This window comes from Pan troglodytes, chromosome X (assembly GCF_028858775.2).
Source record: "Pan troglodytes isolate AG18354 chromosome X, NHGRI_mPanTro3-v2.0_pri, whole genome shotgun sequence".
Taxonomy (NCBI): domain Eukaryota; kingdom Metazoa; phylum Chordata; class Mammalia; order Primates; family Hominidae; genus Pan; species Pan troglodytes.
In genome coordinates this window covers 104,241,020-104,264,792 of record NC_072421.2, presented here as the reverse complement: position 1 = coordinate 104,264,792, position 23,773 = coordinate 104,241,020, and the positions used below count along the sequence as shown (strand labels likewise).

The 23,773-nt window shown below is 38.2% G+C and overlaps 1 protein-coding gene across 2 annotated transcripts in view; it reads right to left on the bottom strand.

Moving 5' to 3' along the window:
• The window catches only part of RNF128 (ring finger protein 128), a 102,545-nt gene that overhangs the window by 24,733 nt on the left and 54,039 nt on the right, over window positions 1-23,773 (bottom strand). For both annotated transcript variants that reach the window (XM_001143230.5, XM_016944023.2), the window contains exon 2: window positions 442-689. In XM_001143230.5, the coding sequence (XP_001143230.1) occupies window positions 442-689 (248 nt within the window). The remainder of the gene's footprint in view (window positions 1-441; window positions 690-23,773) is intronic.

Genomic DNA, 23,773 nt, shown 5'->3' with positions numbered 1-23,773 from the left:
ACAGACGTACGTATAAAATAATAGTGGTTACCTTTGGGCGATGACTATAGTTATATTGCTATATCAGGTTTTAGGTGAGTTTTTTTCCTGTGTACTTTCTAATTTCTAAGTTTTCTATATTGAGTATGAAATGTTTTTGTAATTTAGAAAAAAATGTTTATTTAAAAGAACATATGTATTTACACCTATATGTAATTAAATGCTGGATGTGTTCTCTAATGAGGTGTTAGAAAATTTAATCAGGTAGGATTAAGTTCTTTGACAAATATAGAAAATAAAACCTTTGAGAAGAGCTGACATACTTTTAAAAACCACCAGATTTTGTAAAACATATGGGGAGATCATTGTCTAGCAAGTACAATGTATTAAAATGCAGGACCCTGAAACTACAATTAGAACAGTAAATTTTTTTTAATAGTGGAAGAAAGGACCATTACAAACCTGCTTCCTGCTTTGAGCTCTTGCATTCCGTAGCCTTCGAGCAGAATAAAAGATAAAATAGCCCACAGTTGCCGCCGTAATAATAAAAAAGGACACAGAAACGAAAAAAATTGAATAGTGATTCACCCAAGGGCCATGTTTTTTCCCTACTTCTATGACCATTGTCACTTGTATGCCTCTTTGAATAGATTGCAGAATTTTTGTGCCTTTCAGATTGCCGATCATGATTGCAACAATGTCTACTGCACCTGTAAAATAAAACAAATTCAGTTTTAGTTTGGTGAAACATTCTTAGTATAATAACCCAATTGCTAAAATGATTTTAAATGGGTCTCAATGAGACAAAGGAAGGATACCCATTCATTCAATTAACATTTTTGAGCACCTACTATCTATATGAAAGTTGTAGGCTATATAAACACGCATGAGATTTGGTTACCGATTTTAGGGAACTCATAACTTAGTAAGGAAGCTATTATATACAACAAACACCTCCCCCTCCTCAGATTAACTATCTATAATTCAACAGTATTGCCTTTGAGACCCAATTTGCATCTTATATGAAGGCTTGCTTAAAGACAAATAGTCCCCCAAATTGTAGAAAATAGGGCTTATATGATAAGGAATCTAAGATTTGGGGAATACAGAAATATTTCCCAATTTATAAGATGATAAATTATCTCAAGAGCTCACTACTAGCATGTATAAGGATTTACATATTGGGATAGTAATTTGAGCCAAACAATGTTTACAAACCCAAATGTACAAACTACATATGTCCATGATGTACCATTTTTCTATATCCTCAAAAGCAATATAAAATTTGCTCAAGGTGTTCTAAGGTTTTACACAGACGTGATCAGGTTAGCAATGAAGATAACATATAGAAATGCACATTTCTATTCACTACCTATTAAAGACAAGCCTAAACTAAGACTAATCTTATTACTAAAGGTCTAATTATCTATAATACTTACCTCTCTACCACCAATTATATAAGTTTTGTGGAAATAAATAAAGTACAAACGTTATCTTTCCCAATGTTAAAAGAATGTCAGATTGCTCATGCCATTCCAATGCTTATCAAGGTTTATATTCCCTCTAGTTTATATGACCTGAGACCAATAATCTTAAGCAAAAGAAGAACACTTATTGAATGTTAAGGTATAACCAACTAGAGAAACCTCCCACAGATATTAAGTTAAGGTGCTAATCTGGGTTAATGATCCAACTCCAATCTGGAATAAATACAAATACACACATGCAACTCTAAAAGGACTTTTAGAGGAGGTTCCAAGATGGCCGAATAGGAACAGCTCCAGTCTGCAGCTCCCAGTGTGAGTGATGCAGAAGACGGGTGATTTCTGCATTTCCAACTGAGGTACTGGGTTCATCTCACTGGGGCTTGCCAGACAAGTGGGTACAGCCCACGGAGCAGGGCAGGCCATTGCCTCACCCAGGAAGTGCAAGGGGTCAGGGAATTCCCTTTCCTAGCAAAGGGAAGCCGTGACAGACCGTACCTGGAAAATCGGGACACTCCCACTCTAATACTGCACTTTTCCAACAGCCTTAGCAAATGGCACACCAGGAGATTATAACCCGCACCTGGCTCAGAGGGTCCCACGCCCATGGAGCCTCGCTCACTGCTAACACAGCAGTCTGAGATCAAACTGCAAGGCGGCAGTGGGGCTGGGGGAGGGGTGTACGCCATTGCTGAGGCTTGAGTAGGTAAACAAAGTGGCAGGCAAGCTCAAACTGGGTGGAGCCCACCACAGCTCAAGGAGGCCTGCCTGACTCTGTAGACTCCACCTCTGGGGGCAGGGCATAGGTGAACAAAAGGCAGCAGAAACTTCTGGAGACTTAAACATCCCTGTCTGACAGCTTTGAAGAGTAGTGGTTCTCCCAGCACGGAGTTTGAGATCTGAGAACGGACAGACTGCCTCCTCAAGTGGGTCCCTGACCCCTCAGTAGCCTAACTGGGAGACACTTCCCAGCAGGGGCTGACTGACACCTCATACAGTGGGGTGCCCCTCTGAGACGAAGCTTCCAGAGGAAGGATCAGGCAGCCACATCTGCTGTTCTGCAATATTTGCTGTTCTGCAGCCTCCGCTGGTGATACCCAGGCAAACAGGGTCTGGAGTAGACCTCCAGCAAACTCCAATAGACCTGCAGCTGAGGGTCCTGACTGTTAGAAGGAAAACTAACAAACAGAAAGGACATCCACACCAAAACCCTGTCAGTACGTCACCATCATCAAAGACCAAAGGTAGATAAAACCACAAAAATGGGGAGAAACCAGAGCAGAAAAGCTGAAAATTCTAAAAATCAGAGCGCCTCTTCTCCTCCAAAGGAATGCAGCTCCTCGCCAGCAACAGAACAAAGCTGGATGGAAAATGACTTTGATGGGTTGAGAGAAGAAGGCTTCAGATGATCGGTAATAACAAACTTCTCTGAACTAAAGGAGGATGTTCGAACCCATCGCAAAGAAGCTAAAAACCTTGAAAAAAGATTAGACGAATGGCTAACTAGAATAAACAGTGTAGAGAAGTCCTTAAATGACCGGATGGAGCTGAAAACCATGGCATGAGGACTACGTGGCGCATGCACAAGCTTCAGTAGCCGATTTGATCAAGTGGAAGAAAGGGTATCAGTGATTGAAGATCAAATGAATGAAATGAAGCAAGAAGAGAAGTTTAGAGAAAAAAAAGAGTAAAAAGAAATGAACATAGCCTCCAAGAAATATGGGACCATGTGAAAAGACCAAATCTACGTCTGATTGGTGTACCTGAAAGTGACGGGGAGAATGGAACCACGTCGGAAAATACTCTTCAGGAGATTATCCAGGAGAACTTCCCCAACCTAGCAAGGCAGGCCAACATTCAAATTCAGGAAGTACAGAGAATGCCACAAAGATACTCCTTGAGAAGAGCAACTCCAAGACACATAATTGTCAGATTCACCAAAGTTGAAAAGAAGGAAAAAATGTTAAGGGCAGCCAGAGAGAAAGGTCGGGTTACCCACAAAGGGAAGTCCATCAAACTAACAGCGGATCTCTCGGCAGAAACTCTACAAGCCAGAAGAGAGTCGGGGCCAATATTCAACATTCTTAAAGAATTTTCAACCCAGAATTTCATATCCAGCCAAACTAAGCTTCATAAGTGAAGGAGAAATAAAATTCTTTACAGACAAGCAAATGCTGAGAGATTTTGTCACCACCAGGCCTGCCTTACAAGAGCTCCTGAAGGAAGCACTAAACATGGAAAGGAACAACTGGTACCAGCCACTGCAAAAGCATGCGAAATTGTAAAGACCATCGATGCTAGGAAGAAAATACATCAACTAACGAGCAAAATAACCAGCTAACATCATAATGACAGGATCAAATTCACACATAATAATATTAACTTTAAATGTAAATGGGCTAAATGCTCCAATTAAAAGACATAGACTGAAAAAAAAAGACACAGACTGGCAAATTGGATAAAGAATCAAGACCCATCAGTGTGCTGTATTCAGGAGACCCATCTCACATGCAGAGACACACACAGGCTCAAAATAAAGGGATGGAGGAAGATATACCAAGCAAATGGAAAGCAAAAAAATAACAAAGCAGGTGTAGCAATCCTAGTCTCTGATCAAACAGACTTTAAACCAACAAAGAAGGTCATTACATAATGGCAAAGGGATCAATTCAACAAGAAGAGCTGACTATCCTAAATATATATGCACCCAATACAGGAGCACCCAGATTTATAAAGCAAGTCCTTAGAGACCTACAAAGAGACTTAGACACGCACACAATAATAATGGGAGACTTTAAAACCCCACTGTCAACATTAGACAGATCAACGAGACAGTAAGTTAACAAGGATAACCAGGAACTGAACTTAGCTCTGCACCAAGCAGACCTAATAGACATCTACAGAACTCTCCACCCCAAATCAACAGAATATACATTCTTCTCAGCACCACATAACACATATTCCAAAATGGACGACATAGTTGGAAGTAAAACACTCCTCAGCAAATGTAAAAGAACAGAAATTATAACAAACTGTCTCAGACCACAGTGCAATGAAACTAGAACTCAGGATTCAGAAACTCACTCAAAACCACACAACCACATGGAAACTGAACAACCTGCTCCTGAATGACTACTGGGTACATAACAAAATGAAGGCAGAAATAAAGATGTTCTTTGAAACCAATGAGAACAAAGACACAACATACCAGAATCTCTGGGACACATTCAAAGCAGTGTATAGAGGAAAATTTACAGCACTAAATGCCCACAAGAGAAAGCAGGAAAGATCTAAAATTGACACCCTAATATCACAATTAAAAGAACTAGAGAAGCAAGAGCAAACACATTCAAAAGCTGGCAGAAGGCAAGAAATAACTAAGATCAGAGCAGAAGAGAAGGAGATAGAGACACAAAAAACCCTTCAAAAAATCAATGAATCCAGGAGCTGGTTTTTTGAAAAGATCAACAAAATTGATAGACCACTAGCAAGACAAATAAAGAAGAAAAGAGAGAAGAATCAAATAGATGCAATAAAAAATGATAAAGGGGATATCACCACCAATCCCACAGAAATACAAACTACCATCAGAGAATACTATAAACCCCTCTACGCAAATAAACTAGAAAATCTAGAAGAAATGGATAAATTCCTCGACACATACACCCTCCCAAGACTAAACCAGGAAGAAGTTGAATCTCTGAATAGACCAATAACAGCCTCTGAAATTGTGGCAATAATTAATAGCCTACCAACCAAAAAAAGTCCAGGACCAGATGGATTCACAGCCGAGGTCTACCAGAGGTACAAAGAGAAGCTGGTACCATTCCTTCTGAAACTATTCCAATCAATAGAAAAAGAGGGAATCCTCCCTAACTCATTTTATGAGGCCAGCATCATCCTGATACCAAAGCCTGGCAGAGAGAAAATAAAAAAAGAAAATTTTAGACCAAAATCCCTGATGAACAACGATGCAAAAATCCTCAATAAGATATTGGCAAGCCGAATCCAGCAGCACATCAAAAAGCTTATCCACCACAATCAAGTTGGCATCAACCCTGGGATGCAAGGCTGGTTCAACATAAGCAAATCAATAAATGTAATCCATCATATAAACAGAACCAAAGATAAAAACCACATGATTATCTCAATAGATGCAGAAAAGGCCTTTGACAAAATTCAACAGCCCTTCATGCTAAAAACTCTCAATAAACTAGGTATTGATGGGACGTATCTCAAAATAATAAGAGCTATCTATGACAAACCCACAGCCAATATTATACAGAATGGGCAAAAACTGGAAGCATTCCCTTTGAAAACTGGCAGAAGACAGGGATGCCCTTTCTCACCACTCCTATTCAACATAGTGTTGGAAGTTCTAGCCAGGGCAATCAGGCAAGAGAAGGAAATAAAGAGTATTCAATTAGGAAAAGAGGAAGTCAAATTGTCCCTATTTGCAGATGACATGATTATATATCTAGAAAACCCCATCGTCTCAGCCCAAATTCTCCTCAGGCTGATAAGCAACTTCAGCAAAGTCTCAGGATACAAAATCAATGTGCAAAAATTACAAGCATTCTTATACACCAATAACAGACAAACAGAAAGCCAAATCACGAGCGAACTCCCATTCACAATTGCTTCAAAGAGAATAAAATACCTAGGAATCTAACTTAAAAAGGATGTGAAGGACCTCTTCAAGGAGAACTACAAACCACTGCTCAACGAAATAAAAGAGGACACAAACAAATGGAAGAACATTCTGTGTTCATGGATAGGAAGAATCAATATTGTGAAAATGGCCATTCTGCCCAAGGTAATTTATAGATTCAATGCCATCCCCATCAAGCTGACAATGACTTTCTTCATAGAATTGGAAAAAACTACTTTAAAGTTCATATGGAACCCAAAAGAGCCCGCATCGCCAAGACAATCCTAACTCAAAAGAACAAAGCTGGAGGCATCACCCTACCTGACTTCAAACTATACTACAAGGCTACAGTAACCAAAATAGCATGGTACTGGTACCAAAACAGAGATATAGATCAATGGAACAGAATAGAGCCCTCAGAAATAATACCACACATCTACAACCATCTGATCTTTGACAAACCTGACAAAAACAAGCAATGGGGAAAGGATTCCCTATTTAATAAATGGTGCTGGGAAAACTGGCTAGCCATATATAGAAAGCTGAAACTGGATCCCTTCCTTACACCTTATACAAAAATTAACTCAAGATGGATTAAAGACCTAAATATTAGACCTAAAACCATAAAAATCCTAGAAGAAAACGTAGGCAAATACCATTCAGGCCATAGGCATGGGCAAGGACTTCATGACCAAAACACCAAAAGCAATGGCAACAAAAGCCAAAATTGACAAATGGGATCTAATTAAACTAAAGAGCTTCTGCACAGCAAAAGAAACTACCGTCAGAGTGAACAGGCAACCTACAGAATGGGAGAAAAGTTTTACAATTTACCCATCTGACAAAGGGCTAATATCCAGAATCTACAATGAACTTGAACAAATTTACAAGAAAAAATCAAACAACCCTATCAAAAAGTGGGCAAAGGATATGAACAGACACTTCTCAAAAGAAGACATTTATGCAGCCAAAAGACACATGAAAAAATGTTCATCATCACTGACCATCAGAGAAATGCAAACCAAACCACAATGAAATACCATCTCACACGACTTAGAATGGTGATCATTAAAAAGTCAGGAAACAACAGGTACTGGAGAGGATGTGGAGAAATAGGAACTCCTTTAACTGTTGGTGGGAGTGTAAACTAGTTCAACCATTGTGGAAGACAGTGTGGCGATTCCTCAAGGATCTAGAACTAGAAATACCATTTGATCCAGCCATCCCATTACTGGGCATATACCCAAAGGATTATAAATCATGCTGCTATAAAGACACATGCACACGTATGTTTATTTCGGCACTATTCACAATAGCATAGACTTGGAACCAACCCAAATGTCCTTCAATAATAGACTGGATTAAGAAAATTTGGCACATATATACCATGGAATACTATGCAGCCATAAAAAGATGAGTTCATGTCTTTGTAGGGACATGGATGAAGCTAGAAACCATCATTCTGAGCAAACTATCACCAAGACAGAAAACCAAACACCGCATGTTCTCACTCATAGGTGGGAATTGAACAATGAGAACACTTGGACACAGGGTGGGGAACATCACACACTGGAGCCTGTCGTGGGGTGGGGGGCTGGGGGGGATAGCATTAGGAGATAAACCTAATGTAAATGACGAGTTAATGGGTGCAGCACACCAACATGGCACATGTAAACATATGTAACAAACCTGCATGTTGTGCACACGTAGCCTAGAACTTAAAGTATAATAATAAAAAAACCAACAAAATATAAAATAAAATAAAATAAAATAAAATGAAAGGACTTTTAGACTAGAATTTAAATACAAAAATACTGAATGTCTGAAATGTAGACACCCTCTGTTGTATCTTCTTCCAATATGAGTATATTATCCAAATATCCCTTATGGGTCTGGAGGTAATTTTGCCAGAGAGTGCCCCTTTTTTCTATTTATTTGGGGACATTAAGTTTTTAGCTATGGCACTAAAATCACAGACATTATTTGTCTTTTCTCTAAAAGCCATTTCTCAGGAAAATATTAAAATAGTATTCACAGTTTTAATTTTCAAATTAAGGGTATAAACCTTAAATGGCAATGTACACAGTAAAATTGTTAATCAAGCAATCCCTTAAATTTATGGTCCTCAGTAGCCAAAGTTTTCAAAAGATGGGGCCAAAAAGAAATATCTCATAGTATGCTAAGATTCTCTCTCTATTTGAAGTTATTAATTTAAACATTTTATTCAAAGCATTTTATTATAGATCCTTAACATTCCAAAAGACACTATTTTTACATGATAGCCATTTAGTTAAGCCCTTTTTAAAACTCTACTGAGTCATGTGTGATCATTCAGTTTGATAGAGATTAATGACTCACCTTGTTCTCATTTACAAAAGGAAAATCTCAAAAACAATGGGGAGTGAAGGAGTCTGAAATGTAGAGACCCTCTGTTATATTTTCTTCCAATATCAGTATATGACCCAAATATCCCTTATGGATCTGGAGATAATTTTACCAAAGAGTGGCCCTTTTTTTCTATTTATTTAGGGGCTTTAAATTTTTAGCTATGGCACTAAAATCACAGACATTATTTGTCTTTTCTCTAAGAGCCATCTCTCAGGAAAATGTATAGTAATAAAGTTGTGATTAATTATATAATGTAGCATTCATTTCCGATATTATAAACTGTATAATCTTTGAAAGCATAGAGAATTCTAAAAGTTAGGCTTTGGAATATATTTTTAAATATTTCTTTTGAATCACAGATGTGTACTGCTAATAAGTTGGTTTTTTGTTGTTGTTGTTGTTGTTTTGTTTTTTTTGAGACGGAGTTTCGCTCCTCACCCAGAGTGGAGTGCAGTGGCGCAATCTTGGCTCACTGCAACCTCTGCCTCCTGGGTTCAAGTGATTCTCCTGCTTCAGCCTCCCGAGTAGCTGGCATTACAGGTGCATGCCACCACACCCAGCTAATTTTTGTATTTTTAGTAGAGACGGGGTTTCACCATGTTGGCCAGGCTGGTTTCAAACCCCTAACCTCAGGTGATCCACCCACCTTGGCCTCCCAAAGTGCAGGGATTAGAGGCGTCAGCCACTGCACCTGGCCATAAGTTTTTAACTAATAGAAATGTTGTGTTCTTTTAGAACATATGGGGTAGGTGGCAGGGGTGGATACTCAGGAACACATGGGCCATTGTGGTCAGATGAAGGTTAAAAAACAAAACAAGGCCGGGCGTGGTGGCTCACACCTGTAATTCCAGCACTTTGGGAGGCTGAGGTGGGTGGATCACGAGGTCAGGAGATCAAGACTATCCTGGCTAACACGGTGAAACCCCGTCTCTTCTAAAAATACAAAAAAAAATTAGTCGGGCGTGGTGGCGGGCACCTGTAGTCCCAGCTACTGGGGAGGCTGAGGCAGGAGAATGGCGTGAACCCGGGAGGTGGAGCTTGCAGTGAGCTGAGATCGTGCCACTGCACTCCAGCCTGGGCGACAGAGCGAGACTCCATCTCAAAAAACAAAAACAAAAACCAAACCAAACCAAACCAAACCAAAAAACAAGGATAGGCAAGAAATGTACATTGTATACATCTTAGCGACAATGCTGTGCTTCAGTCCTCACAATCTATATTCATACGTGCTATATACAGTCCAACTATTAAAAAACCTGAATTGGCCGGGCGTGGTGGCCCACGCCTGTAATCCCAGCACTTTGGAAGGCCGAGGCAGGCGGATCATGAGGTCAGGAGATCGAGACCATCCTGGCTAACACGGTGAAACCCCATCTCTACTAAAAATACAAAAAATTAGCCGGGCGTGGTGGCTGGCGCCTGTAGTCCCAGCTACTCAGGAGGCTGAGGCAGGAGAATGGCGTGAACCCGGGAGGCGGAGCTTGCAGTGAGCCAAGATCGTGCCAGTGCACTCCAGCCTGGACGACAGAGCGAGACTCCGTCTCAACGAAAACAAAAAACCCTGAATTGGCTTCCTAAACATGTAAAAGACCTATTTCTAAGCATTTTGATACTTCCCATGCACTTGAAAATATCTGTAAACTGCTCCCCCTCCACTGTTCTCAATTGCAGTTAACAGTGTAACAACCCCTCTGGTCACCTAGTTTAGTAACCTCAGAATCATGTTTGAATCCTCACTGCTCACCTAGTCAGTCATGGAGATGCTATTTACTTTCTTGGTGTCTCCATTATCAGATCTTTCTATTTCTGCTGTTTTAATATAGACCCTCATAATTTCTTTGAAATAGGGTACTGAAACTATTACAGTAACCTCCTAGCTGGTCATCCTATATCCAGTCCCTCCCTTAAAGTTTCATTAGAGTTGACCTTTCTGCTTGACTTTTGCCATAACATGGTCGAATCATGCCTCTTTTTCTGCCCAGGAGTCTTTAGTGGCTCCTAATTACTCATTACAATCTGACTCCTTAGCCTAACATGTAAAGCCATATATGATCTGATCTCAACTGATCTTGCACATGTGTTGGTATGTTATATAGGCAAACTGTGTGTCACAGGGGTTTGTGTACAGATTATTTCATCATCCATGTAATAAGCATAGTGCCCAATAGGTATTCATCCTCCTCCCTTCCTCCACCCTCAAGTAGGCCCCGGTGTCCGTTGTTCCCTTCTTTGTGTCCATGTGTACTCAAAGTTTAGCTCCCACTTATACATAAGAACATGTGGTATTTGGTTTCCTGTTGCTGTGTTTGTTCACTCAGGATAATGGCCTCCAGCTCCATCCATGTTGCTGCAAAGAACATAATCTGTACACAAACCCCTGTGACACACAATTTGCCTATACAACAAACCAACACATGTGTCCTTGAGCCTAAAATAAAAGTTTAAAAAATTTCAAGACTGGGCTTGGTGGCTCACACCTGTAATCCCAGCACTTTGGGAGGCCGATGGGGGGCGGATCACCTGAGGTCAGGAGTTCAAGACCAGCTTGACCAACATGGAAAAACCCTGTCTCTACTAAAAGCACAAAATTAGCCAGGCGTGGCAGTGCATGCCTGTAATCCCAGCTACTCAGGAGGCTGAGGCAGGAGAATCGCTTGAACCCGAGGCGGAGGTTGCGGTGAGCTGAGATGGTGCCACTGCACTCCAGCCTGGGCAACAAGAGCAAAACTCCATCTCAAAAAAAAAAAAAAATCAAAAGTGGAGAATGGAATAGTGATTACCAGGGGCTGGGGAGGGTACAGGGTAGGGAAGGATGGAGAGAGGTTGGCCAATGTGTACAAACTTACAGTTAGGCAGGAAGAATAAGTTTGGTGTTTTTTTACACAGTAGGGTGACTATAGCAAACAGCAATGTAGTGTATGTTTTAAGATAACTAGAAGAAAAGATTTTGAATGATGTTACCACAAACAAATGAAAAATGTTCCATGTGATGGATATGGTAATTGCCCCCATTTGATCATTATACTATATAGTATACTTACATTTACAATCACATTGTACCCCATAAATATATACAATTATGTGTCAATTATAAATTTTTAAATTAAGGGTCTTTAAAAAAAAAAAGACAGTGTCTGCCCAAAATAAAAAAGTTCTTAATTTAGAGAGGCATGCCAATTGAGATGCAAAGTAAAATGAAATACTAGATAGAGGTTAGAAACCAAGTGACAGGGGACCAAAGAGGAAACATTTATTCTCTCACTTGGAGCTTGGGGAACCTGTATAGAAGCATCATTTGAGCTGGGACTTAAGTAATATATAGATAAGCAGAGGACAGGGAGTGTCAGAGCAAATATGGGTATTTTAGGCAGAAAGATCAGAATGAACAGTTAAGAAAAGTGAATGACAATAGTCCTATGTGGCTGTATCTGAGTACTCATAGATGTACTTTTTTATGGCTGTATAATATTCCATGGTGTATTTGCACCACATTTTCTTTATTCAGTCCACCATTGATGGGCATTTAGGTGGATTCCATGACTTTGCTATTGTAAATAGTGCTGTGATGAACATACATGTGCATGTGTCTTTATGGTAGAATGATTTATATTCCTTTGGGTATATACCCAATAATGGGATTGCTGTGTCAAATTGCAATTCTGCTTTGAGTTTTTTGAGAAATCAGCAAACTGCTTTCCACAATGGCTGAACTAATTTACATTCCCACGAGCAGTGTATAAGCGCTCCCTTTTCTCTAAAACCTTGTTAACATCTGTTATTTTTTGACTTTTTAATAATAGCCATACTGACTGGTGGGAGATGGTATTGCATTGTGATTTGGATTGGTATTTCTCTAGTAATCTGATTAGTGATGTTCAGCAATTTTTCATATGTTTCATTTGTTGGCTGCATGTATGTCTTCTTTTGAAAAGTGTCTATTCATGTCCTTTGTCCAGTTTTTAATGGGGTTGTTGGATTTTTGCTTGTTAATTTAAGTTCCTTAAAGATTTCGGATATCAGACCTTTGTTGGATGCATAGTTTGCAAATATTTTCTCCCATTCTGTAGGTTGTCTGTTTACTCTGTTGATAGTTTCTTTTGCTATGCAAAAGCTTTTTAATTTAATTAGGTTGCATTTGCCAACTTTTGTTTTTGTTTTTGCTTTTGTTGCAATTGCTTTTGGCACTTAATTTCCTCCAGGTTCATCCACACTGCTGCAAATGACACGATTTGCTGCTTTTTAAATGCTGAATAGTATTCCATTGTATATATGTGTGACTTTTTCTATATCCATTCATCCATTGATGGATACTTAGCTTGATTCCATATCTTTGCTGTTGTGAATAGTGCTAAAATAAACATGGGAGGGCAGATATCTCTTGGACAAACTGACTTCCATTCCTTTGGATAGATACCCAGTAATTGAATTGCCAGATTATATGGTAATTGTATTTCTAACATTTTTAAAAACTCTCCATACTGTTTTCCAATATGGCTGGACTAATTTACATTCCCACCAACAGTAAGTATATAAGAGTTCCCTTTTCTCCACATCCTTGCCAGTATTTGTTTGTTTTTTGTCTCTTTTATAATAGCCATCCTAACTGGAGTGAAGTGATATCACATTGCAGTTTTGATTTGCATTTTCCTGATGATTGGTGACGTTGAATATTTTTTCATGTAACTGTTGGCTATTTGTATGCTTCTTTTGAGAACTGTCTATTCAGGTCTTTTGCCCATTGTAAAATCAGATTATTTGTTGTTTTGCTATTTAATTGTTTGAGTTAACAGTCTCTTAATGACAGTAATGCCTTTATCTGCTCTTTTTAGGAATTAGATGTTCCATAAAAGTAAAATTTATAGGTAACAAAAGGTTTTACACAAATACTTAGTTTTAACAATTTTGAATGAACACTCGAAAAAGTAATCTATATTTTCCTAAATTTTTTATTCTTTTTATAAAATTTTTAGTTTTTATGGGTGCATATCAGGTGTATATATTTCTAGGTTACATGAGATATTTTGATACAGACATACAATCTGTAATAATCACATCAGGGTAAATGGGGTATCCATCACTTCAAGCATTTTTATTTTCTTTGTGTTACAAACATTCCAGTTATGCTTTTAGTTATTTTAAAATGTACATTAAGTTATTGTTGACTACAGTCACCCTTTTGTGCTATAAAATGCTAGGTCTTACTCATTCTATCTAACTATATTTTTGTGCCCAGTAATAATCCCCAATTTCTTTCTACCCACCTCTACCCTTCCCAGCCTCTGGTAACCATCCTTCTGATATCTATCTCCAACTGTTTAAAATTTTAGCTCTCATAAATGAGTGGAAAACATGCAAAGTTTGTCTTTCTGTGCCTGGCTTATTTCACTTAACATAATAATTCTCCAGTTCCATATGTGTTGTTGCAAATGACAGGAACTCATTTTTCTTTATGGCTGAATAGTACTCCATTGTGTGTAAGTACCACCTTTTCTTTATCCATTTGTCTCTTGATGGACACTTAGGTTGCTTCCAAATCATGGTTATTGTAGAACAGTGCTGCAATAAACACGGGGGTGTAGACATCTCTTTGATATCCTGATTTCCTTTCTTTTGGGTATATACCTAGCAGTGGGATTGCTGGATTATACGGTAATTCTATTTTTAGTTTTCTGAGGAACCTCCATATTGTTCTACATAGTGGCTGTAGTAATTTACATTCCAACCAACAGTGTACAAGGGTTCCCTTTCCTCTACATCCTCGCCAGCATTCATTATTGCCTGACTTTTGAATAAAAGCCATTTTAACTGGGATGAGATAATATCTCATTGTAGTTTTTATTTGCATTTCTGATGATCAATTATGTTGAGCATCTTTTCATATACCTGTTTGCCTTTTGTATGTCTTCTTTTGAGAAATGTCTATTCAGATCTTTTGTCCATTTTTAATCGGATTATTAGATATTTTCCTATTTAGTGATTTCAGCTCCTTACGTATTCTGGTTATTAATCCCTTGTCAGATGAACAGTTTGCAAATATTTTCTCCCATTCTATGGGTAGTCTCTTCTACTTGCTGATTGTTTTCTTTGCTGGTAGAAGCTTTTTAGCTTGATGTGATCTCCTTTCTTCATGTTTGCTTTGGTTACCTGTACTTGTGGTGGGGTATTGCTCAGGTAATCTGTGCTCAGTCCAATGTCCTGGAGAGTTTCCCCAGTGTTTTCTTTTAGTAGTTTCATATTTTGAGGTCTTAGATTTAAGTCTTCATTCCATTTTGATTTGATTTTTGTATATGGCAGGAGATAAGGGTCTAGTTTCATTCTTCTGCACATGGATATGCAGTTTTGCCAGCAGCATTAATCGGAGAGCCTATCTTTTCCCCAATGTATGTTCTTGGCACTTTGTTGAAAATAAGCTCACTGTGAATGTATAGATTTATTTCTGAATTCTCTATTATTTTTCTTTGGTCTATATGTCTGTATTTATGCCAGTACCATGCTTCTTTGGTTACTATAACTGTGTAGTATAATTTAAAGTCAGGTAATATGTTTCCTCTAGTTTTGTTCTTTTTGCTCAGGATGGCTTTGGCTATTCTGGGTCTTCTGTGGTTTCATATAAATTCTATAATTATTTTTTCTATTTATGTGAATGATGTCATTGGTATTATATCTTAATAGGGATTGCATTAAATCTGTAGATTGCATTGGGTAGTATGAACCTTTTAATAAAACTGAAACTTCCAATCCATGAACATGTAATATCTTTCCATCTTTTTGCGCCATCTTCAATTTCTTACATCATTGTTTTACAGTTTTTATTGTAGAGCTCTCTTCTTTGGTTAGGTTTCCTCCTAGTACTTTATTTTATTTGTTGTTATTGTAAATGGGAATACTTACTTGATTTCTTTTTCAGATTGTGTGCCATTGGCATCTAGAAATACTACTGATTTATATATGTTGATTTTGCATCCTGCAGCTTTACTGAATTTATCAGTTCTAATAGTTTCTTGTGGGGCCTTTAGGTTTTTCAAACTATAAGATCATATTATCTGCAAACAAGGATAATTTGACTTTTTCCTTTCCAATTTTGTTGCCCTTCTTTCTCTTGTCTGATGTCTCTAGCTAGGACCTCCAGTACTATGTTGCATAACAGTGGTAAAAGTGGATATCTCTGTCCTGTTCCAGGTATTAGAGGAAAGGCTTTCAGTTTTTCCCTATTCAATATGATACTGAGCTGTGGATCTGTCACATATAGCTTTTATTGAAATGAGGTATGTTCCTTGCATACACAGATTTTTTAGGGTTTTTAATCGTGAAAGGATGTTGAACTTTATCAAATGATTTTCAGCATCAATTGGAATTATATGCTTTCTGTCCTTCATTCTGTTGATAGGATGTAGGACATTGATTGATTTATGTATAACTATCCTTGCATCCCTAGGATAAATCCCACTTGATCATGATCAATTACCCTATTAATGTGTTGCTGAATTTGGTTTGTTAATATTTGGTTGAGGTTTTGCATTGATGTTCATCAGAGAGACTTGCCTGTATTAGTTTCCTTTTTTTTTTTTCGATATGTCTTTGTCTGGTTTTGGTATCAGTGTAATACTGGCCTCATAGAATGAGTCTGGAAGTATTTCTTCCTGCTCTGTTTTTTCAGAATAGTTTCAGTAGGGTTGGCATTAGTTCTTCTTTAAACGTTTGGCAAAAATCAGCAGTGAAGTCATTGGGTTCCAGGTTTTTCTTTACTGGGGGACTATTTGTCATGGCTTTCTTCTCATTACTTGTTATTGGTCTATTCAGGTTTTGGTTTTCTTCCTGATCCAATCATGGAAGGTTCTGTGTGTCTAGGAATTTATCCATTTCTTCTACGTTTTCCAATTTATTGGCGTATAGCTGCTCCCAGTAGTCTCCAGGGATTCTTTGAATTTCTGTGGTATTGGTTGTATGTCCCATTTTTCATCTTTATCTATTTGGGTTTTCTCTTTTTCTTTATTCTGGCTAAAGGTTTGTTGATTTTATTTATTTTTTTAAAAAAACAACTTTTCATGTCATTGATGTTTTGTGTTTTTTTATTTCAATTTATTTCTGCTCCGATCTTTATTAATTCTTTTCTTCTACTAATTTTCCATTTGGTTTGCTCTTGCTTTTCTAGTTCTATTATTAGGTTGTTAATTTGAAGGTTTTCTACATTTTTGATGTAGGCACTCATTTTTATAAACTTTCCTATTAGTACTGTTTTTGCTATATCTCATAGGTTTTGTTACATTTTGTTTTCATTTCCACTTGTTTCAAGAAATTTTAAAATTTTCTTCTTAATTTCTTCATTAACCCACTGGTCATTCAGGAGCATACTGTTTTATCTCCATGTATTTGTATAGTTTCCAAAGTTTCTGTTATTATTGACTTAGTTTTATTCCATTGTGGTTAGAGAAGATGCTTGATATTTCAATTTAAAAAAAATTTTGGCTGGGCATGCTGGCTCACACCTGTAATCCCAGCACTTTGGGAGGCCAAGGTGGCAGATCATTTGAGCCAAGGAGTTTGAGAACAGCTTGGGCAATATGGTGAGACCCTGTCGCTACAAAAAAAAAAAAAAAAAAAAAAAAAGGAGAAAGAAAACATTGCCAGGTGTGGTGGCATGTGCCCATAGTCCTACTGTAGTCCCAGCTACTTGGAAGGCTGAGGTGGAAGGTTCCCTTCAAGCCTGGTAGGTTTAGGCTGCAGTGAGCCGAAATCATGCCACTACACTCCAGCCTGGGCAACAGAGTGAGAACTTGTCTGAAAAAAAAGAAAAAAGAAAAAAATTATTTGTTTTATGACTTAACATATGGTTTATCCTTGAGAATGATCCACGTGCCAAAGAGACAATTGTGTCTTCTGCAGCTGTTGGATGAAATGTTCTGTAAATATCTATTAGGTCCATTTGTTCTCTACTGCACATTAAGTGTGATATTTCTTTGTGGATTTTCTGTCCGGATGATCTGTCCAATGCTGAAAGGGTGTTGAAGTCTCCAGCTATTATTATATCAGGGTCTATATCCCACTTTCTAGTTTGTATAATATTTGCTTTATACACCTGGGTGCTCCAGCTTTGGGTGCATATATACACTTGTTCTATCTTCTTGCTGAATTGATCCTCTTATCATTATATAATGACCTTCTTTATCTCTTTTTATAGTTTTTGTCTTGAAATCTATATTGTGTGATATAAGTATAGCTACTCCTCTTTGTTGTTTTCTATTTGCATGGAATATCTTTTTCCATCCTTTTATATTCAGTCTATGTGTGTCCTTATAGGTGAAGTGTGTTTCTTACAGACAGAAGCTAGTTGGGGCTTTCTAATGCATTCAGCCATTCTATGTTTTTTGATTGAAAAGTTTATTCTATTTAAATTCAATGTTATTATTGATAAGTAAGTTCTTACTCCCTTCCCATTTTATTATTTGTTTTCTGGTTGTTTTGTGATCTCTTCCTTTTTTCCCTCTCTGTCTTCTTTTTGTGAAGGTGATTGTCTCTGGTGGTATGTTTTAATTTCTTGCTTTTTATTTTTTGGTGTATCTGTTGTAGGTTCATTGATTTGAGGCTACCATGAATGTTATAGATAACATCTTATATTGCATTATTTCAAACTGATGACAACAGTGATTGCTAAAACAAACAAAGAGAAAACTAATTGAAACTCCATACTTTAACTTTATCCCCTCCATGGCTTTTTACATTTTTATTGTTTCTATTCATATCTTATTATACTGTCTATGTCTTCAAAACTTGCAGTTATTATTTTTGATAGGTTCATCTCTTAGTCTTCCTACTCAAGGTATGAGTAGTTCACACACCACAACTACAGTGTTATAATATTATTCCTTTGAATATGCTTTCTATCTCGATCTCTCTACCACCTCTTTAAGGCAAATAACTTTTAGATCTGTACTTTTGAAGCTATTTCCTAGATGTTGTAGGTGTGCTTCATTCTATTTTATTCTTTTTTTGTCTCCTCTGACTGTGTATTTTCAAACAGCCCCTCTTCAAGCTCAATACTTTTTTCTTCTGCTTGATCAGTTCTGCTGTTGAAAGACTCTGATGCATTCTTCGGTATATCAATTGCATTTTTCAGCTCCAGAATTTATGCTTGATTTTTTTAAAGTATTTCAATCTCTTTGTTCAATTTATCTGATAGAATTCTGAATTTCTTCTCTGTGTTATCTGGAATTTCACTGAGCTTCCTCAGAACAGCTATTTTGAATTCTGTCTAAAAGGTCACATATCTCTGTTACTCTGGGATTGGTCACTGGTTCCTTCTTTATTTCATTTTCTGAGGTAATGTTATCCTGGATGATCTGGATGCTTGTGGATATTTCTTGGTGCTTGTGCACTGAAGAGATAGGTATTATAATATTCACAGTCTGGGCTTGTTTATACCTGTCCTTCTTGAGAATGCTTTTCAAGCATTCAAAGGGAATTGAGTGTTGTGATCTAAGTTTTTGGTCACTATAACCATATATGCATTAGGGGGCACCCCAAGCCCAGTAACGCTGTGGCTCTTGCAGACTAGTAGAGGTACTGTTTTGGTGGTCTTGGGTAATATCTAGGAGAATTCCCTGGATTACCAGGCAGAATGTGTTGTTCTCTTCCCTTACTTTCTCTCAAACAAAAGGAATCTCTCTCACCATGCTGTGCTGCCTGGAGTTGGAGGGGACGTGATGCAAGCACCCCTGTGGCCACCACTGCTGGGACTGAGCTGCATTAGACCAGAAACCAGCATAGTTCTGGGTTTTGCCCAAGGCTTATGGTGAGTATTGCTGTTTGTTCAAGGCCCAAGGGCTCTTTAATCAGCAGGTGGTGAATCCAGCCAGGCTTGTGTCTTTCCCTTCAGGGTGGTGGTGTCCCTTCTGGCCCAGGGTGGGTCTAGAAATGCTGTCTGGGAGGTAGGGTCTGGAGTCAGGAACTTTAGGAATCTATTCGGTGCTTTATTTTACTGCGGCTGAACTGGTACCCAAATTGCAAGGTGAAGTCCTTTTTACTTTTCACTCTCCTTTCCTCAAGCAGAGAAAAGGAGTCTCTCCCCTTGGCCACTACAGCTGGGAATGTGCTGGGTCACACCTGAAGCCTTGCCCAAGGCTCATGGTGAGTACTGCTTAGCTACTAATAATGTTTATTCAAGGTCCAAGGGCTCTGTAGTCAGCAGGTGATGAATCCTTCCAGAACTGGGTCCTTTCCTTCAAATTGGTGGGTTCCCTTCTGGCCCAGGGTGTGTCTAGAAATGTCATCCAGGATCTAGGGCCTGGAGTGTGGGCTTCAGGACTCTGCTTGGTGCTTTATTTTACTGTGGCTGAGCTGGTATCCAAATGTTAAGACAAAGTCCACTTTAATCTTTCCTCTCCTCCCAGAGCTGTGAGCTGTACTGCCTGGAGTTGGGGGAGGGGTGATGCAAACGCTTTCTTGGCCATATGTACTGCAAGTCCTCTGGTTCTGAGCCCAGCACAGAACCACCAGGACTTGCCTCAAAATTGCAGTCCTTTTGGTCTAGACTGCCTTTCATATTTATCTAGGACCCCAGGGCACTTTAGGTCACAGTGGTGAGGCTTGCCAGAGGGATGGACAATTCTCCTCCGGCTAGGGCTGGTCTAAATGCTCCCTCCATGGGTATGGGCACAATTATGCCCCATGTTGCTTTCCTCTGTGACAGGGTAGCACTGAGTTCTGATGCAAAGTCCCACAATCACTGTGCTCTCCTTCCCCTAAACACACAGATTTTCTCTCTGTGCCATGCTGCACCACCAGGGGATGAGGGAGGGGTGGTGTAAGAAATTAATGACTATCTTTCCTATCCTATCCAGTGCCTCTTTCCTTAATATGATGTTAAAACAAGGCACTGTTACTGCTCAGCTGATTTTTGATTCTTACAAAGATGCTTTCTTGTGTGGGGAGTTGTTCAATTTGGTGTTCCTATGGAGGGGATGATCACTGGTGGGTTTTATTTGGCCATCTTGCTCCCTGTCCTATTTTCTTAACTAATAGATACTGATTATGATTTATTATTGACAGTGGATTATCTTTGTATGCCATTATTTAACATAGTAGTAAGATTATTTGTTTCTAAACTGTTGCAATTTTTCACTCTTGTCATAAATTTTTGGAAATGGAACAGATCTTAGCAATCAAGCAGTCTGACTCATTTTTGAGTTCTCACATTGGATAATTTTCTTTGAGGGAGGAAGGTTCTCACTTCAGTTGTTGCTTCTAGCAGCATCTCTCCTCTCTCTCTCTCTTTTTTTTTGTGTGATGTCATGCTTCTAATATCCCTTTGGCTCAGAAAAGACAATCAAGCTTGGTTCTACAGAAAGAGTAAAATTAGCTTCCAGAGAAAGCTTGGGGGCTTCAGGGCAAGTACCCTCTGTCTGACATTTACATTGGTGGCTCAGTGATGTTTTTGTTTATTTCCTGAATCCTGGCTATGCGCTGGATTTCTGAGGTTGCCAGATAAGATTTATCTATAAAACAGACCCTTAACATATTTAATCCTCACGTCAACCCTATAAGGTAGGCATTGCTACTATCCCCATTAATGATAAGTTTGACTAACTGCCTAGGATAACACAAGCTAGTAAGTGAAGAAATGGTATTTGTACCCAGATAGTTTGGCTCTGGTATCTCTGCTCTTCACCATTCTACACTAGTTATCTTCAATGAAACCTAAAGCTGTTATTTAACTGTAAAAGTGAAAATTAAATAGGCACATTCATGGGTGCAGTAGTAAATGTTTAGAAATCTGCTCTCAGGGTTGGAGAAAGCCCTAATGTGTAGTGTGTGCCAGTTTCCATGGTGTAAATACTCCCACCATAGCCACGTGAATGTGGAATTGGGATGAAATGTGTACAATTGACTGAACAAGCTCACCACTGGACATTACAGATTCAAAACTTAAGTACAATTGATTATTCACTCAGTTACAGATTGAACTGCTTATTCTACTCTTTCCCCACTTCTCACTACTGAACTCACCTAGTCTTAAAAAAGCTTAACTACAACTAAATACAATTCAAAATCTGTAACTATTTTACTTTGCTATTCTTTTCACTTGTGCATACCTAATTTCCTTTTTTTTTTTGAAACAAGGTCTCGCTCTGTTGCCCAGGCTGGAGTGCAGTGGCACGATCACGGCTCACTGCAGTCTCCACCTCCCAGGATCAAGTGATACTCCCACCTCAGCTTCCTGAGTAGTTGGGAATACAGGTGTACACCACTACACCCGGGTAATTTTTTTATTTTGTAGAAACAGGGGTCTCACTATGTTGCCCAGGCTGGCTTCAAACTTCTGGCTTCAAGCTATCCTCCCACCATGGCCTCCTAAAGAGCTGGGATTACAGGTGTGAACTACCATGGCTGGCCTCATACTTATGTTTAAAAACTAGTGAAAACCCATGCACATTCCCAAATTAAGTGTTTCTACTTGCTACTGTGTTGAAAACCACAAAATATGTACCCTGAAACTCCAAGGAAGAACAATCAAACTTCCTTTGTGGAACAAGAAAGAAACCCTTTTAGTGTGTGTGCTTTTTTGTGTGGTGTTGTGTGTTTCTGTTGCTACAGCAGGCCTTGTTGAGCCTCTTTTTCCCTTTAGCTTTTTTCTATCCTTAAAATATTGGAAAGGGTCTCTTATAATGCGCCAGCGAATTCCAAACCTCTCAAATTAAAATTAGTGACTTTGTAAGTTATCTTTTTAAAGGACCACAAAACATTCAGTATGTAAAGTTAGCCATTTATTATAAGCAATATAGATGTGGTCATGTTCAGAATTTATCATAGATATTTAATCTCCCGATTTTCAGTGTGTTAGGGAATAGAAAGTGAAGGGAATATTTAAAACATACACAGGACCAGAAGCTTTTCTCATATTAAACAAGATTTGGAAAATGTGAAGGATGGCATTTTTTTCAAAGATAGATTAAAATATCATCTTTTGCCTGAGAAAAAAATTCACTTCCTTTTTTAAAAATTGATGTATCATAGTTGTACATATTTTTGTGATAAATGTGATATTTTGATAACTGTATATAATATGTAATGATTAAATCAGGGTAATCAGGATATTTGTCATCTCAAATATTTATTTTTCTTTGTGTTGAGAAGATTACAATTCTTTTAGCTGTAAGTTATTCACTACTGTATTATTGTATACTAGAGCTTATTTCTTCTGTCTAACTGTATTTTTGTGCCCCTTATACAACTTCTCTTCATCCCTCCCCTTCCTGGCCTCCGATAACCACCAATCTACTCTCTATCTTCATGAGATTCACTTTTTTAGCTCCCACATGAGTGAGAACATGTGATATTTGTCTTTCTGTGCCTTGCTTATTTCATTTGACACAATATCCTCTAGTTTCATCCATGTTGCTACAAATGACAGGATTTCATTTTTTAAGGCTGTATAGTATTCCATTGTGTACACATACCACATTTTCTTTATCCATTCATCTTTTGATGACTGATTCCATATCTTGGCCATTGTAAATAGTGCTGCAATATCAAAGCATTTCTTTAAGTGCTCATAAAAATTGATCTTTGAAAACAAGAGTTCAGGCCCTCAAGAACACAAGTCCAATGAACAGATACCATATCACTGAATCTATGTTGTTTATGTTGCTGAGTTTTGCTTATCAGCAAATTTTGTTATTCTCTCATAATAAAACAACACCATATTATACAAATGGAATCAGTTTTACCACAGTCTGTAAAATTATGTTTTTTTCTCAAAACGTTGAGAGCTGATCTTTAAAACCAATGTTGATATGCTAATATATAGATTCCTGTACAAGTTCTAGAGTTTTCCACTTTTCTGTCCAAAATTTCACTGTAACAACTATTTCCTTTGGAAAGTACCAGGCTTAAGAAGCCAAAAATGGGTTACATAGCTCAGTTGATTAAAACGTAGCACTAATAAGATCAAAGCTATGGTTCCATTAACTTCCTTGTGGACCGGTTATACAGAAGACAGACAGTACTCTTAATTTCATTCATTAAGTGTTTTACTGAATATCTACACACATGCCTGGCACTATGCTAGCCTGTGGGGCTATAGAGAGTAATAAAGTGCAGTCCCTGCCCTCTACACACTTGCAAATATCTTCCGTATGTTAGATATTCATCACTAGGAAGAATATGATCCAAGCCAGTGAAATGAATTGTATATATCTACTATTATGGCCAGTAGTAGAAAATAATAATTCCCAAATCACATTTCAAACTGATACAAGTAGAATAAAAAGGAAAA